Source organism: Salvia hispanica, chromosome 1 (genome assembly GCF_029641045.1).
Source record: "Salvia hispanica isolate PSC_SH4W2 chromosome 1, Shi_PSC_v1, whole genome shotgun sequence".
In the NCBI taxonomy this organism is placed as follows: Eukaryota; Viridiplantae; Streptophyta; class Magnoliopsida; order Lamiales; family Lamiaceae; genus Salvia; species Salvia hispanica.
Window position 1 is genome coordinate 20,148,169 of NC_142692.1, and position 14,949 is coordinate 20,163,117.

Sequence of the window (14,949 nt, forward strand, 5' to 3'; positions counted from 1 at the left end):
CGTCTCCACCCTCCTCGACGGGCGCCTCCGCCGTTCGCCGCCTCCGTCTCCACCCTTCTCTTCCCGCCGTCTCTTCAATCCAAAATAATTGTGATTATATAAGAAACCTATAAATTCATATATTCATATTTTCTGTGTTCGATGCATATGCAATATACGTATATGAATATTTATTGTGTTTGTCCACATATACAGTGTACATACATTTGTTTAATATTCCATATACACGTATAAACTGTTTCAAAAAGTGAAGAATACAGGCATATATACATACGTTAAAATAGTGTTATAGCTAATAAGTTTAAATTTATTTGTGTTTGAAAATCACTTGCTTGCTTACACAATTGAAAATTTTAACATACATTTATTTGAGATTTTGTGCTAGAGCATAATACATGTATATATATAAATACGTTTGTATGTGCAAGAGTAGAATACACATATATACATTTGTTTGCACATATATATTTGTTTGGAATTTTGTATAATTAAAATTTTTGATATATAATTCTTTTATTATTCAGTAGGATGGATCACATGGATGAAACTGATATTATTGACTGGGACAATATAGAAATTACTCCACTTGAAGAATCACAGATTGGTGCTCCTGAGAGCTTGATGGATGAAGAAACAATGTTTGCATTTGTTGGTCTAACCTTAGAGAAACCTAGTGATGCAGCAGTAGATGGAATGAATTATGGTCCAATTGTTGATGAGGTAATGGACATACCAGTTGATGACCGTATTCCTAATGAAGAGAATGTATTTTATGATATGGATGACCCTCCGATGGATGTTGGAACCATATATACAAATATGAATGATTTTAGGAAAGCAGTGAAGCAACATGCTATAAAGACTCAGTTTGAACTAGGAACAGAGAAATCCAACCCAAATTTGTTCAGGGGCTTCTGCAAAGCTGAGAGTTGCCCATGGTCAAGTATTGCTAGGTGGATGAAAAATGAAAAGCATGTCAAGGTATATGTTAATAATATGTACTATTGATGTAACTAATATATTTATTCATTTTAAAATGTGTGCATTTTGTAAGTTGTAACTAATATTTTTGTGTCCCTAGGACAGGTTTGTTTGAATAAAGGTGAGCATTTTTGTCATCCACTGGCAGAGTACAGACGAAGATGGCATCGTATCATTGGGTTGGAGAAAAGGCAATCTCTTTTTTAAAGAAAGATCCAAACATGGGAGCAATTAAGTTGCAAAAAGAGTTGCAGGAGAAGTATGTCACCACAATTCATTATTCTACTATATATGCCGGTATGCAGATTGCACGTGAAAAATTGTATGGAACATGGGAGGACAGTTTTGGGAATTTGTTTAACTTTAAGGCAATGGTTGAGCTTAAAATGCCAGGGAGTGTGGTTGAGATAAAGTTGAAAGAGACCGAAGACGGTGTGTACTTTCAAAGTTTTTTTTGTTGCTTCAAACCTAGTATCAATGGCTTCCTAAATGGGTGTAGGCCATATTTAAGTGTAGATGCAACGACTCTTAATGGTAGATGGAATGGACAGCTAGCTTCAGCTACTGCATTAGATGGGCACAACTGGATATTTCCACTTGCTTTTGGGTTGTTCGAAAGTGAGACCAATGAAGAATGGATTTGGTTTATGGAGCAGCTAAAGAGGGCAATTGGAAGTCCACCTCGTTTAGCTATTTGCTCAGATGCATGCAAGGGGTTGCAGAATGCTGTTAAGGCGGTGTTTCCATGGGCAGAGCATAGAGAGTGTTTTATCCACTTGATGAAGAATTTTTCTAAGAGGTTTCAAGGTCCAATTTTTGGACACATGTATCCTGCAGCTAGGACATTTTGTCCAATTTACCATGAAAAGCTAATGCACAAGATGTACGAAGCAAGTGATAAGGTGCAACCATTCTTAGAGACATATCACAACTTGCTTTGGATGAGGAGCAAATTTTCCGAAGACATCAAATGTGACTATATTACAAACAATATTGCAGAAGTATGGAACAACTGGGTAAAGGACCTTAAGGACCTTCCAATTGCCGAGCTAGTTGACAATTTGAGATCAAAGTTTATGGAGCTCTATGCAAGGAGGAGAGATATAAGTGAAAGATTGGAAGGCCACACCATGCTTCCAATTGTTGTTCGCCATCTCAATGTTCTTAGTAGACAATTGGGCAACTTGAAGGTTAAAGTAGGTGGTATGGGTGAGGCAGAGGTGACTGAGATCACAGATCGACACAAGGTAATTAGACATGTTGTGAATCTTGCACAACACATTTGCTCATGTAGGGAGTGGCAAGTCTCAGGGAAACCATGCCCACATGCATTAGCAGTGATAACTCCCTATAGAAATCCTAAAATGGAAGATTACCTACATCCTTACTTTTCAGTGAGTCTATTTAGGCTAGCATATACAGGGGTAATTAGCCCATTTCCCGACAAGTCTCAGTGGCCTAGCATAGACCTTGGCTTCAAGGTGTTATCTCCTTTGAAAAAAAGAGCTCCCGGCAGACAGAGGAAACAGAGGATACCTGGATGCTTGGAAGGCAAAGGAAACAAATATAGAACAAAAGGAATGTGGCAGGTCCAATGTAAGCAATGCAAAGAGTTTGGTCATAGGGAGTCATCAGCTAAATGTGTCCTTAATGGAACAAAGAAAAGGTAATTATTTGGATTGCATCTCCTCTTAATTTTATTATCTCAATCTTATTTTTGTTTTGCTTCCTTGAGTTGCAGGAAGAGCCGTGCAAAGGGACGACCGTTAGGTGGGATGCATGCTAGTACATGTCAAAGGCAAGGGGTAGTTGATGAACCAATGAGGTATTAAGAATTAAATAAGTATAATTGTTACATTGAGCCAACTGTTTTTGTATAAATTGACATTAATATCAAATATTTTCAGCCAAGTGAATTGTAGCATGGAGGTGGAGGAAAGCCTAAACCTAGAAGACGTGCATATTTTTGTAGATGATAATGTATTTTGAGGAACTAAGCTTTTGAAGAACATGTTTATGGATGACTTATGCTTTTGTGGAAGTATTTTGTGGATGATCCATGTTTTTGTGGATGATCTATGTTTTTGTGGAAGTATTTTGTGAAACTATGATTTTGTGAATCCATACTTTTGTGGAAGTACTTTGTGGATGATCTATGTTTTTGTGGAAGTATTTTATGAAACTATGATTTTGTGTATCTATAATTTTGTGGAAGTAGATGTGGAAGAGGAGTTTTGATGGTTGCTTTTTTATATAAACATGTTTTTTTTAGATTTTTTGAAAAAATACTCATTAGCAAATACTCCCTCCGTCCCAATAAATATGCAACATTTGATTTCCGGCACAAGATTTTATGCAGTGGTGTTTTGTGAGTTAATGAAGAGAGAGTAAAGTAAGAGAAAAGAAAAAGTAGAGAGAGTGTTGTTTTCATTTTAAGAAACGTTTCATTTTTATTGGGACAGCCTAACAAGGAAAACGTTGCATTTCTAATGGGACAGAGGGAGTAAATGATTCAGGATGGTATACGATTAAATATGCCTACTTTTTCACGTAGCTTGTTAGTTAATAGGAGTAGTGATGATAAATTGTTTATGAAGAAAATTGTTATTTAATAGAAACTAGTACACGCACGAAGATAATACAGAAAAGATAAGATATTCTAATCAATATTATTATATTATTGTATATAGAAAAGATTAAAAGAGAGGATATTGAGAAGATTAACAAATCTCGTAGCTGATATATTAGAGTTTAGGTGAAAATATGAAAAGGGTAGTTTAGTCCACTTATAAATGATGGGAAATAAATAATATGAAAAAAGAATAGAAAAAAGATAAATAATCAAAAATCCCTTATTCCGAAAAATACGCACGCTTCGATCCTATATTCTGAAAGGTCAGCGAAATTAACCCATAATTTCAAAGTGTCGTAATTAACCCCTAATAATAAAATTTCTAACATAAAGTACAATTGGTAGAGTACAATGACTAAATTTGGATTTTTTTTTCATTATTTTTAATAATTTTTTATTGCTTTTATTAAATTGATATTTTCCTAGTACGTACTAAAATCAATAAAAAAGGGCAAAATGGAATTGAGATGAAGTGACGAAGGTAACCCAGAAAATTAAAAGAAAAACACTTGAGAAAGCAGAAACTCAGGAGAAGGAGATGAAAATGAAGATGGTGAAGTGAAGCACACAAAAGAGTGATATACTAATATAACGTGTTTCGAATCCCTAAACCCAAATTAAGCGTTACACCTCCTCATTCCGGAACCGATTAGGGTTTAGGTTTTTGAAAGTTCATTATTTCACATTTCTTGTCCATTTCCGCCGGCGGCAAGCGCAATTCAGCCGCTCATCTTCCCCACCTCGCTCTACAATGCGCACCAAGGACAGGATTTCCTATTTCTATGACGGTTTCTTTTTAAACTCTTGACTCCTACTTTCAATTCGTGCTTCTGTGTGTGTGTATGTGGAAACAAGGGGAACCGTGCTGACCGGATGAAGGAAACTGCAGGGGATGTGGGGAACGTTTATTTCGGGCCTAATCATCCAATGAAGCCGCACCGTTTGTGCATGACGCACCATTTGGTTCTGGCATATGAGCTTCACAATAAGATGGAAATCTATGTTCGTTTCTTGACCTTACTCAATTTCTTCTTCCCTTCTCTAGCTATTTATTTATACCTGATTGATATTTCCTGTATAATTAGAGGCCTCACAAGGCTTATCCTGTGGAGCTAGCTCAGTTCCATTCTCCGGATTATGTTGAGTTTCTGCAGAGAATCACTCCCGACAAGCAGCAACTCTTCGCTAATGAGATGGCCAAATGTATGAGTTTTCAAACCTAAGAGAACTTTTATAGCTTTTGGTTCATACCAATTGATTGATATATTTTTTTTGTTAAGATTGATTTGATGTTGATGTGATTTCTTAAATAACTGTTGTAACTTGTAGATAATCTTGGTGAAGATTGTCCAGTCTTTGAGAATCTGTTTGAGTTCTGTCAAATTTATGCTGGCGGTACATTAGGTATGTTCTGTTTACATGTTTGGTGGCTCTCTACCAAGCCTTGCTTTCCCAAGCTTTCACTGAGCCATGCTGATTTGCTGCCAGATGCTGCACGGAGATTAAATAATCGGCTGTGTGACATTGCCATAAATTGGGCTGGTGGATTGCATCATGCAAAGAAGTGCGAGGCGTCTGGGTTCTGTTACATTAATGACCTTGTGTTGGGAATTCTGGAGCTCTTGAAGTACCATGCTCGTGTGTTATATATTGATATTGATGTCCACCATGGTGATGGGGTGGAAGAAGCCTTTTATTTTACTGATAGGTACCATTAAAATAATACTCCCTCCGTTCCATAGTAATAGAGGCATTTCATTTTGCGCACTCATTTTGAAAAAATAATTAAAATTAGTTAAAGTGGAGAAAAAATAAAGTAAGAAAGATAATATTGTAGATAAGACTCTTCTCTACTGTATTTTCTCTCTTACTTTACTCTCTCTCCACTTTAACTATTTAATATCATTTTTTCAAATCGAGTGTAGAAAATGAAATGCCTCTATTAATGTGGAACGGAGGGAGTAGTTGATTATAATCTGATGATTATGTTCCATCTAATCAGCATTAAAATGGTGATGACTTATCTTGGACTGGTGCAGTTTCCAGCTAGGCATGTGCTTTCATGTTATTTGTAGATGTCTGAAGAAGTGTCGGATGATTTTCGAATGTACTATCTGTTGTGTCTTCACAAACTCTCCGCCAAAGTTTGCCACTTAGACATGAAAATATCTTTGGAAACGTTTACCATATTTCCACGGGCCTTTTCATCATGTAGTATAAGATGATAGAAGTAGGTTAGAATTGTGACAGAGAATGAATATAGCTAGACTATGCACATCGCTTATAATCTCTTCTTGTTTTGCCTGAATTTATCGTGTTGGCAATTGACATATATGTACTTCATTACATATTGAGGCATAACTTATCAAATTAGACAACACTAGACTCATTGATATGTAGGCTTATATGGTCCCTGGCATTGATGCTTTTACTTTTTGAAAGTATCTCTTGAGTAATAAGACATCATGCTTTGGCTAAATATCCTTTAATTGCTATTCGATGAACATAGAATTTCTTGGTGATGTCGGCTAGAAGCTTATATGCTGGTCATTAGTTTGAAGAAGTTAGGAACCTGCGGTATTCAACATTTCAACTAACAATTTTTGGTACATAACTTTTTACATGGCAGGGTGATGACAGTTAGTTTCCACAAGTACGGTGACTTGTTCTTTCCTGGAACAGGTGATGTCAAGGTGCTTCCTTCACTTCTGCCATTTTTTGTTTGTCATAGTGGAAAATATGGTGACACTTGACTTGAAGATATAGTGAACTTCTCTTGGTTCATTTGTATCACATGATTCGATGGATTGCCACTTTATAAAATAAGATTACATTTTTAAGTAATCAATTTTTTTTGTATTAAGATATGCTAGAATTCATGAAGCATTTAGCCCTTCGGATTATTTTCTTCTGTCAGCTTGTTGTGTCTGTCTCAGAATATTGTATATAAATATGATTCATATTATGGACTGAAAACAATTCACTGTAACCTGTTTCTATCCTCTCTCCCTTAAATCCCAGATGTTGGTTTGAGGTATGTCATGTTTTTTGTAAGCTCGACTTGATTACTGATAGATTTATGATACCTGAAATTGTATTATTAAATAATTTTTGGCGATTAAATCTTCAAATTCGGGCAGTAGTATAGAGACCAATTCCTATACTGGTCCATTCAGAATATTCATGGGTTCTAGATCTGGTAAGAGCACAAACGTAGACAAATTTTAAATTAGAATTTCTTTGCATGTATGTCATTAAATTGTTATTTAAGTCATCACTGGTTCATTATGAGAAAGTGTACTGCTTCTAAACCTTTGTACCATACTACCAATGTTGAATAAGTATGTTCTTGTGTTTTTTAATTCTCAAGGATGTTGGAGAAAAAGAAGGCAAAAATTATGCTATAAATGTGCCTCTTAGGGATGGAATAGATGATGGGAGCTTCTTACGTCTCTTTAAAACGGTAACCTTTTATCAGTTCTATTTATTGTACTTTCTTTTGGGTATTAATAAATTTTCTTATGTGTTGATTTTGTAGATCATTTTGAAAGTTGTTGAGTGCTATGCTCCTGGAGCCATTGTTCTCCAATGTGGAGCAGATTCACTTGCCGGGGACAGATTGGGATGCTTCAACCTTTCTATTGATGGTAATATGATTGTTGTTTGAAATTTAAACTGTTTTTTTTTCCCTATTTCATTCACCATCATGTTCGCTGTTTTGTCCGGGGCACACTGTTGTGATAGTTTGTTTTATCACTTACTTGTCCCGTGCGTTTTTTCCTACAGGTCATGCAGCTTGTGTGAAGTTTGTCAAGCAACTTAATCTGCCTTTGCTGGTAGGCCTTTAAATAGATTAACAGTGCATTTCTGCAATATGGTTTTTATTTTTTTGACTTGGAGAAAGAGTTTTCTGCTTGCAGGTAACTGGAGGTGGGGGATACACCAAAGAGAATGTGGCCAGATGTTGGACTGTGGAGACAGGGGCACTTCTAGGTGTGGAGCTCCCTAGTGGTATGGTTATATACTTAGAGTTGCCATTAATGCTAGTTTACGTTTTACATGATGTATTCCACAGCACTTCTTTGAACTTGGATGGCTATTATAGCTATTCATGCCTGTTCATTTAGTATAGTTATGTTGCTCACATATCTACTGTGGAGTTCTGGTATGTGCTATTCGATGGATCAAAGATTGATTTCTGGCAGTTCTGCCGTCATTTATCTTCTTTACCAGGTCTTAGAAACATATTTCCTCTTCTTTATATGCTCATATAAATATATTTGGTGACATATTAATGGGGCCAATATCTCTAACTAGTCCTATCCTTTTACCCTAGATCCTGATACTTATTATTCTAGCTTTAGCTTATGGAAGAATTATATGGTCAATAATAGTACATGCTTGATGCATAACTTTTTTCACTTTAACCTTCAGCACCAGCAGTCTTACTCATGTCATCATATGGAATTATCCTTTTAAGTCCCTTCTGCAATAAGATATCTTTACAAGCTTTGCTATCTTAATGCATCTTGTTCTGTGTGTGGTGTGGGTATTATTGGCTCAAATTTATAGAGGCCATCTATGTCATCGTATAGTTATGCAAAATGAAACTACCTTACCTACCATATTTAATCACTTATACATAATGTTTTGCAGAGATACCAGAAAACGAGTACTTCAAATATTTTGCTCCGGATTACTCGTTGAAATGTCCAAGCGGGCACATGGTATGTGATCATAAACATCTTATATCCCTGTTTTCCACTTCGGGTTGATATATGAGAATTTAGTATCAGCTTAATCATGCTTAACTATACTCCCTCCATCCCATAAAAATATGTGCATTTGAAATGACACGGGAATTAATCCAAAATTGGTAAAGTAAGAGAGAGAAGGAGAAGGATGGTTAAAGTAGTGTTAATGGATAGTGGGGCCATATTATTATTAGTGTTTAATGAGTTGTAATGGTGGGCTATAGTGGTATAAGTTGTAAATAAATTGATGTATATGGGTAATGAGTTGGGGACAACTTTCCATGAATGGAAATGCCCATATTTTTATGGACGGACGGGACCGGAAAGTGCACATATTTTTATTGTACGGAGGGAGTGTATCTAGTGGAGTATATGTTGTGGTTATGGGCCTACCCAACCAGGTTGGTTGGACTTCACTTGATTAGAAGCAGGTATTTTGAAGCAGCTGACAACTTCAGTTTTTTGTTCATCTGGCAGGAGAATTTGAACAGCAAATCATACCTTAACAACATCCGGCAACAAGTTTGCGAAAATCTTAGTGCCATTCAACATGCACCTGGAGTACAAATGCAAGAGGTAAACAGAGTATTGAAAGGACTTGATTGTAGCCATGAATCCATGATTTTGCCCTTGGCTTTCTATTATTCGTTTGTTCCATGCTGAAGCAGTTGTCTGAATAGTGTTGACGCCTACTAGCTTTTTTTAACAGTTATGCATGGTATATCATGTTGAACGGTTGGTTGTTTAATTGGAATCGTGAATGCTTTGTGTTTTATCTAGGTGCCTCCGGATTTTTATATTCCTGATCTTGATGAGGATGAGCAGAATCCTGATGAACGTGTAAATCGTAAGTAAAATTTTACCCTCTTCTGGTCTCGCATCTTTTTGTCTCTAATTTACAAATGAAATATTTCTCCCAGGACAAATGCAAGACAAGCATGTTCAGCGTGATGACGAATATTATGAAGGTGATAATGACAACGATCAGAACAACGATGGTACGTAGCCTGTTTTAGGAGTTTTGTTTTGATGTAGTTCCAAGTCTATGCTCGAAATGTGAATATGTAGCAACTGCGAAATAGCTACCCTTTTGTCTATTATTGGAACAGTGTGTCGCGATTTTTCTGGATCATGTGTAAATTTTCATAACGTTGCATTACCAACGTTATTGTAAACTATATATTGGGGAATGAAATGATCAACACTTCAATGCAATATTTCAAGTTGCACTAGCGGCGGCAACTCACTTATACGAGTATTCATATTCTGTAAACGTTTCAACTGTGTTTCACTAAAACCAAAAGTGAATAGTTTCACTGCATGTTGTTATGTGGTAGTGGATGCATTTTTTTTTGGCATGCAATTTAAAAAAAATTGTATTAAATGAGTTAAGTAAATCAAGAATATATAGAAAATGAAAAAAAGGTAGGAAGACGAAGAAAGAATAAAGTAAGGCAGTAAAGTGAGAATAAATGTTTGATTTTTACTAAAAAAGAAAAATGATTCTATTATTGTGGAATATTTCAAAATGATAAAATGACGAAACATGGATTATCAAATTGTCTTTCCAATCATCTTCCATCTTAGCGGCCAATATGGAAAGAGGACATTTTTATCATCCCAAAGCTATTTGTTTATAGAAATTTGATTAGTTAAATTACAGTTTCATGAAATTACAATTTAATTACAAGCAAATAGACACATACTACTAATACTTGGGTCTGTAGGGCTGAAACCAAGCTATGTTAATGTGATAAAATACACTAATACTTTCTCGTCCTTAAAAAATAAGTCTATTTTGTTATTTTGATCCGTCCATTAAAAAGTAAGAGAATAAAGTAAGAGAGGAAAAAAAAATAAAGAAAGTGATGTTTCTATTTTTAGAAATATGTCATTTAGAGTGAGGTATTTCAGAAAGGAAAATGATTCATTTAGAGTGGGATGGAGGGAGTATATATAAGTGGGATCCATTATTTATTCAACTCACTTTTTTTTTACATTTCATAAAACTCGTACTCACGCCAAATATGACTTTTATTGTGAGACTGAGCTAGTATTATGTATCCTTTGTATACAGATTCCAAAAGATATGCATAATATGGCGCCTTGTTTTATGAATACTTACGTTTTTAAGCAAACACAGATAGACATTAATCACCCTAACAAATGAAGAGTCCTAATAATTATGTAGCACACGATTGGTGTCTCGTTTATATATTCTTTTTTCAGACAACAAACCACTAAAACAAGACACAACCTAACCTTAATCAACTCGTCACAATGTTCCAATTATTTACTAGTCACAATCTTTGTCTCCTATCCTAGATAATTATTTGTCTTATTCTCCAACCACAATGCATTCATATTTTCTTATCATACACTGCAAAAAGATCATTGAGCATCTTTTTCTTGAATTCGGTAGTTCAACAGTTTTTACAACATTTCACACAATATATATAGGATTAGTAACATTGCATTTTCACAAAACAACAAAGGAAAGCAACAATGAAGACTACCATTTTGGCTCTCTCACTATGCTACATAGTTTCACTCTCATGTAAGTTTATCAATTTCATTCTTTCATAACCTTGAATATTACAAACCATTTATTCCTTTTTTTTCTCAGCTGCATTACTAGGATCTGAAAAAATCGGCATAAACTACGGCCGGATCGGAAACAACCTCCCGTCGCCCTACCGCTCCATCGAGCTTCTCCAGTCGATGAACGTCCGCCACGTGAAGCTCTATGACTCGGACCCCGAAGTCTTAAAGCTTCTCTCGGAGACGGACATCCACGTCTCGATCATGATCCCCAACGACCAGATCTCCCGGATCGCCTCAAACCGATCCGAGGCGGACCAGTGGGTCAACCAAAACATCCTGACCCACTACCCAAGTACGAGAATCCGTTTCGTACTTGTGGGGAACGAGGTCTTCAGCAACAACGACAAGCAAATGTGGCTGGACCTCGTCCCCGCAATGAGGTACATCAGAAAATCGCTAAGCGAGCTAAACATCCACAACATCAAAGTGGGGACCCCGGTGGCCATGGACGTCCTCGAGACGAGTTTCCCGCCCTCGGCCGGGAAATTCCGGTCCGACATCCCGGCCCAAGTGATGAGGTCACTAATGAAATTTTTAAACGGCACAAGATCATTTATTTTCCTAGATGTGTACCCATTTTTCCCATGGTCTAAAAATCCCACAACAATGAGCCTAGACTTCGCATTGCTCAAGGAAGGCAACCTAACTTACACCGATCCAAATAGTGGATTAATCTACACGAATGCTCTGGATCAAATGCTCGATTCCGTCAACTTCGCGATGGCGAAGCTTGGTTTCGAGGGCATCCGGATGGCCATCTCCGAGACCGGGTGGCCACACGAAGGCGACATCGACCAGCCCGGTGCCAACGCCTACAACTCGGCTACTTACCTCTGCAATCTCGCGGCCAAGATGTCGTACGAGCCACCTCTCGGGACCCCGGCTCGGCCAGGAGTTGAGATTCCGACCTTCATATTCTCTCTCTACGACGAGAACCAGAAGCCCGGCCCCGGCACCGAGAGGCATTGGGGGATTCTCAGCAGCAGCGGCCGATCCATTCACCAGGTATCATCTTAGTGTTTTAGCGGCCAAAACCTGACGTGTTTTGTCATTTCGGGCAGTCCACCGTACATTTACCTTTTTTTCACTTTTAGTAAGTGTGTCCCGATACTCCACTAAAAATTGGGCCGACATTTCACTAATTTTTTTACTCATTTTTTTCATAAAGTCAAATGATTTCTTAAAACCCGAATCGAAATGTGTATTTAATTGCCGGACGTAGTGAGTATTTTTTTTAATCAAACCAAAAAAACACATTTCCTCACGTTATTTTATTAAAAAAAAATTCTTATTCAAATTATAGATATATGGAGTAACAAATTTTAGATTTTATAGCATACCAAAATTGGAAAAACAAGAATATCATGACCGAATTTTGAATAAATTTTACTACGAATATTCGATTTTTAGATATATTTTACTTATTCCTTCATACGTACTTTCCTCTCCTTAACATAAATAATTTAAAAAATGTCACTCCATCAAAATAATGCAAGTTCACTTAAATAAATTTGTTCCAGATGGATTTGGCCGGGTCGTGCCCGGCCGGAGATAAGGGCGGGGCGGCGCGACATTTGGCGAAGCCGGTGAATAACCGGCCTTACAAAGGGAAGATATGGTGCGTTTTGGCCACCAAGACAATGAGGGAAGTGGACTTGGCTCCGGCTGTGGAGTTCGCCTGCCTGCAAGGCAACGCCACTTGCAACGAGCTAGCCCCGGGTGGGGCATGCTACACGCCTGTGTCAATCGTGTCTCATGCTAACTATGCATTCAGCTCTTATTGGTCCAAGTTTAGAGGTGATGGTGCGTCTTGTTACTTCGATGGCCTTGCAGTTCAGACCATTGTTGATCCTAGTAAGTTTAATTACACTTTATTTATTGGTTACTATATTATTAATATAACAGGGATGTAATCAAATTCAAGCTCTAAATATCGTAAAAACTCAAAACTATGATCTGGATCGTTAGAAAATGTCAACATATGATAAAATAAAATCAATAGAAAATGTCAACACAGTATCATCTTTGACGATGTACTGACTTCAAAATCGAAATTTTACAATGTCTTGACACTGTGTTGAGGAGTTTGAAATCTGCATTTTATCACTACCCTAACATCATACCATGTTCAAATATTTTATATGTTGAGTGAAATTGAGTGTTGCTCTTGCAGGTCATGGGTCGTGCAAGTTCCCGAGTGTGACCGTGTGATGAAGGATTGGAAAGGCATATGCTTAGTTTGGTTAATGAGTTTTCTTATAAGGTCTTTTTATTTTATTTTATAATTGCTATAGTCTTAATATTTATGTTTGGTTGATGACTAAATCGAGAAGTATACTAAATTGTGCCGTATCTTAGATGCGGAGTTGGTGAAATTTGTTATGGAATTATAATGATTACTATTGATATGCGTGTTGGATCATGTGTCTCAATTTTTTTTATTTACCATCTGTTTTGATTATTACTACTCCACTTATCCATCATTCAACTTTCATTCAAATCAATACGGAGTAAAAGAGTATAATCAGTTAATGGTATATGAGCAATGCTAATTAATTGCAGTAAAAGGGAAATGAAATATGTAAGAGTGAACAACAAATATAGATTCTGAACTTAAGGTTTGTTATGTATACGGTCCAAGAACTTTAAACGTATCATTTGTCATCCCCTGGACTACGATAATTACACGGTTTTTTTGTCTTTTCGCAATTTTTTTATTTTTTTTTTCAAATTTAAATACCCCCAAGCTATGGAAGGTGATTTTGTATTTTTTTTTTACCTAAACTATTGGAAATTAATCACAAATTTCAATGAAACACAAGCTTTGTCATCACCAGATTTCATCAGCTTGCCAAAAGAGTGGCTATTGATACTCACTTTCTTTGCATATTTATAATAGGAGTAATAGGTTGCACGTTACAAAAATTTTTGAAAAATTACGAAATAGAGCTAAAGAGTAGTCTTTCTTTAGGCACCATATGTTGTAGGACATCTAGTTTTACATATGAAGTAAGATAAAGAGTTGTCCAATGTAAAAATTCCTCAAGTAGCACATATACTGCCAGACGAGTTAGATTGCTCTTCATGTAAGCATTTATCAGTTACTCTTCCAGCACATATTCATTACAATAATAATACTAGCGCCACGAGGCACTGATTTCCAGTACTCAAAATATCAGTATTCTTGTATAATAAATATCCAATAGTCAATATTATATCAACAATGATTAGGAAATAACGATCACTGAGAGTCCGAGAGCTCGTATTTTAGTAAGATCCATGTGTCTATATAACTATACTAACGTTGGGTTCATTTTTATTATTTGGCTATATATAGGCCTCCATTTATTAGAACTAACGATAGTAAAACTAAAACCAAAGGATTAACAATGGTAAAACTGAAAACCAATAGCATTGTGACTTGTCGAAATATCATAACTCGAGCTATTAAGTAAATAATATAGATAAATATAAACTGCATTTACAGTAATTTAATGTTTTTTCACAAAAATCATCGTAGGCTGGCTGAGGCTGAGCTAACTATAATTAAAACTAATACTTCTTCCGTTCCATTAAATGAAACATTTTCCTTTTTAGGTTATCCCATTAAAAATAAAATATTTTCTAAATAGAAACAATATCATCTCTACATTTTTATTTCTCTTACTTTATTCTCTTCTTATTAACTCACAAAACAACACTGCATAAAATCTCGTACGAAAAAGCAAATGTTTCATTTTTAATGGGACAGAGGGAGTAATATATTTTTTCCTATGAGTTTATTTTATTGTTGTATAAAATGGAAAGATTTTATTCCAAAAACATTTTTAATCCGATATTTCAAATAATATACATATGGTGGTTAATTACAAAAATAACAAATCGCATAACATGGAAATGGAACCAAAAATTGTGCATCACCAACCAACGATGCGAGCCATACTCATCCTTTAACCTCTATCTTATAAATACCCATCC

General features: G+C 36.1%; 3 protein-coding genes across 3 annotated transcripts; all 3 read left to right on the plus strand.

Moving 5' to 3' along the window:
• The first annotated feature begins 528 nt into the window (after positions 1–528).
• On the plus strand, positions 529–2,970 carry LOC125221068 (uncharacterized). The gene is made up of 5 exons (XM_048123196.2): positions 529–981; positions 1,082–1,086; positions 1,130–2,647; positions 2,723–2,806; positions 2,889–2,970. The coding sequence occupies exons 1-5, from the start codon at positions 529–531 to the stop codon at positions 2,968–2,970; spliced, it is 2,142 nt and encodes a 713-aa protein (XP_047979153.2).
• A 1,106-nt stretch (positions 2,971–4,076) lies between these two features.
• On the plus strand, positions 4,077–9,582 carry HDA9 (histone deacetylase 9). Its single transcript, XM_048126181.2, has 14 exons — positions 4,077–4,401; positions 4,503–4,615; positions 4,699–4,816; positions 4,943–5,017; positions 5,102–5,321; positions 6,243–6,306; positions 6,984–7,076; positions 7,152–7,260; positions 7,400–7,449; positions 7,534–7,624; positions 8,270–8,340; positions 8,845–8,943; positions 9,148–9,214; positions 9,288–9,582. Exons 1-14 carry the CDS (start codon positions 4,365–4,367, stop codon positions 9,371–9,373), a joined length of 1,293 nt encoding a protein of 430 aa, XP_047982138.1. The 5' UTR covers positions 4,077–4,364; the 3' UTR covers positions 9,374–9,582.
• Positions 9,583–10,842: 1,260 nt separating this feature from the next.
• On the plus strand, positions 10,843–13,381 carry LOC125217770 (putative glucan endo-1,3-beta-glucosidase A6). The gene is made up of 4 exons (XM_048119302.2): positions 10,843–10,924; positions 10,994–11,976; positions 12,492–12,825; positions 13,145–13,381. Exons 1-4 carry the CDS (start codon positions 10,873–10,875, stop codon positions 13,180–13,182), a joined length of 1,407 nt encoding a protein of 468 aa, XP_047975259.1. The 5' UTR covers positions 10,843–10,872; the 3' UTR covers positions 13,183–13,381.
• Positions 13,382–14,949: the final 1,568 nt, after the last annotated feature.

Bases quoted from the DNA above. Each gene is read 5' to 3' on its own strand.
- HDA9 (XM_048126181.2), top strand. From the start codon at position 4,365: ATGCGCACCAAGGACAGGATTTCCTATTTCTATGACG. The intron at 7,077-7,151 runs GTAACCTTTTAT...TTGATTTTGTAG, and splicing joins TCTTACGTCTCTTTAAAACG to ATCATTTTGAAAGTTGTTGA. The intron at 8,341-8,844 runs GTATGTGATCAT...TTCATCTGGCAG, and splicing joins AATGTCCAAGCGGGCACATG to GAGAATTTGAACAGCAAATC.
- LOC125217770 (XM_048119302.2), top strand. From the start codon at position 10,873: ATGAAGACTACCATTTTGGCTCTCTCACTATGCTACATAGTTTCACTC. The intron at 11,977-12,491 runs GTATCATCTTAG...AATTTGTTCCAG, and splicing joins GCGGCCGATCCATTCACCAG to ATGGATTTGGCCGGGTCGTG. The intron at 12,826-13,144 runs GTAAGTTTAATT...TTGCTCTTGCAG, and splicing joins TCAGACCATTGTTGATCCTA to GTCATGGGTCGTGCAAGTTC.
- LOC125221068 (XM_048123196.2), top strand. From the start codon at position 529: ATGGATCACATGGATGAAACTGATATTATTGACTGGGACAATATAGAA. The intron at 2,648-2,722 runs GTAATTATTTGG...CTTGAGTTGCAG, and splicing joins CTTAATGGAACAAAGAAAAG to GAAGAGCCGTGCAAAGGGAC. The intron at 2,807-2,888 runs GTATTAAGAATT...AAATATTTTCAG, and splicing joins GTAGTTGATGAACCAATGAG to CCAAGTGAATTGTAGCATGG.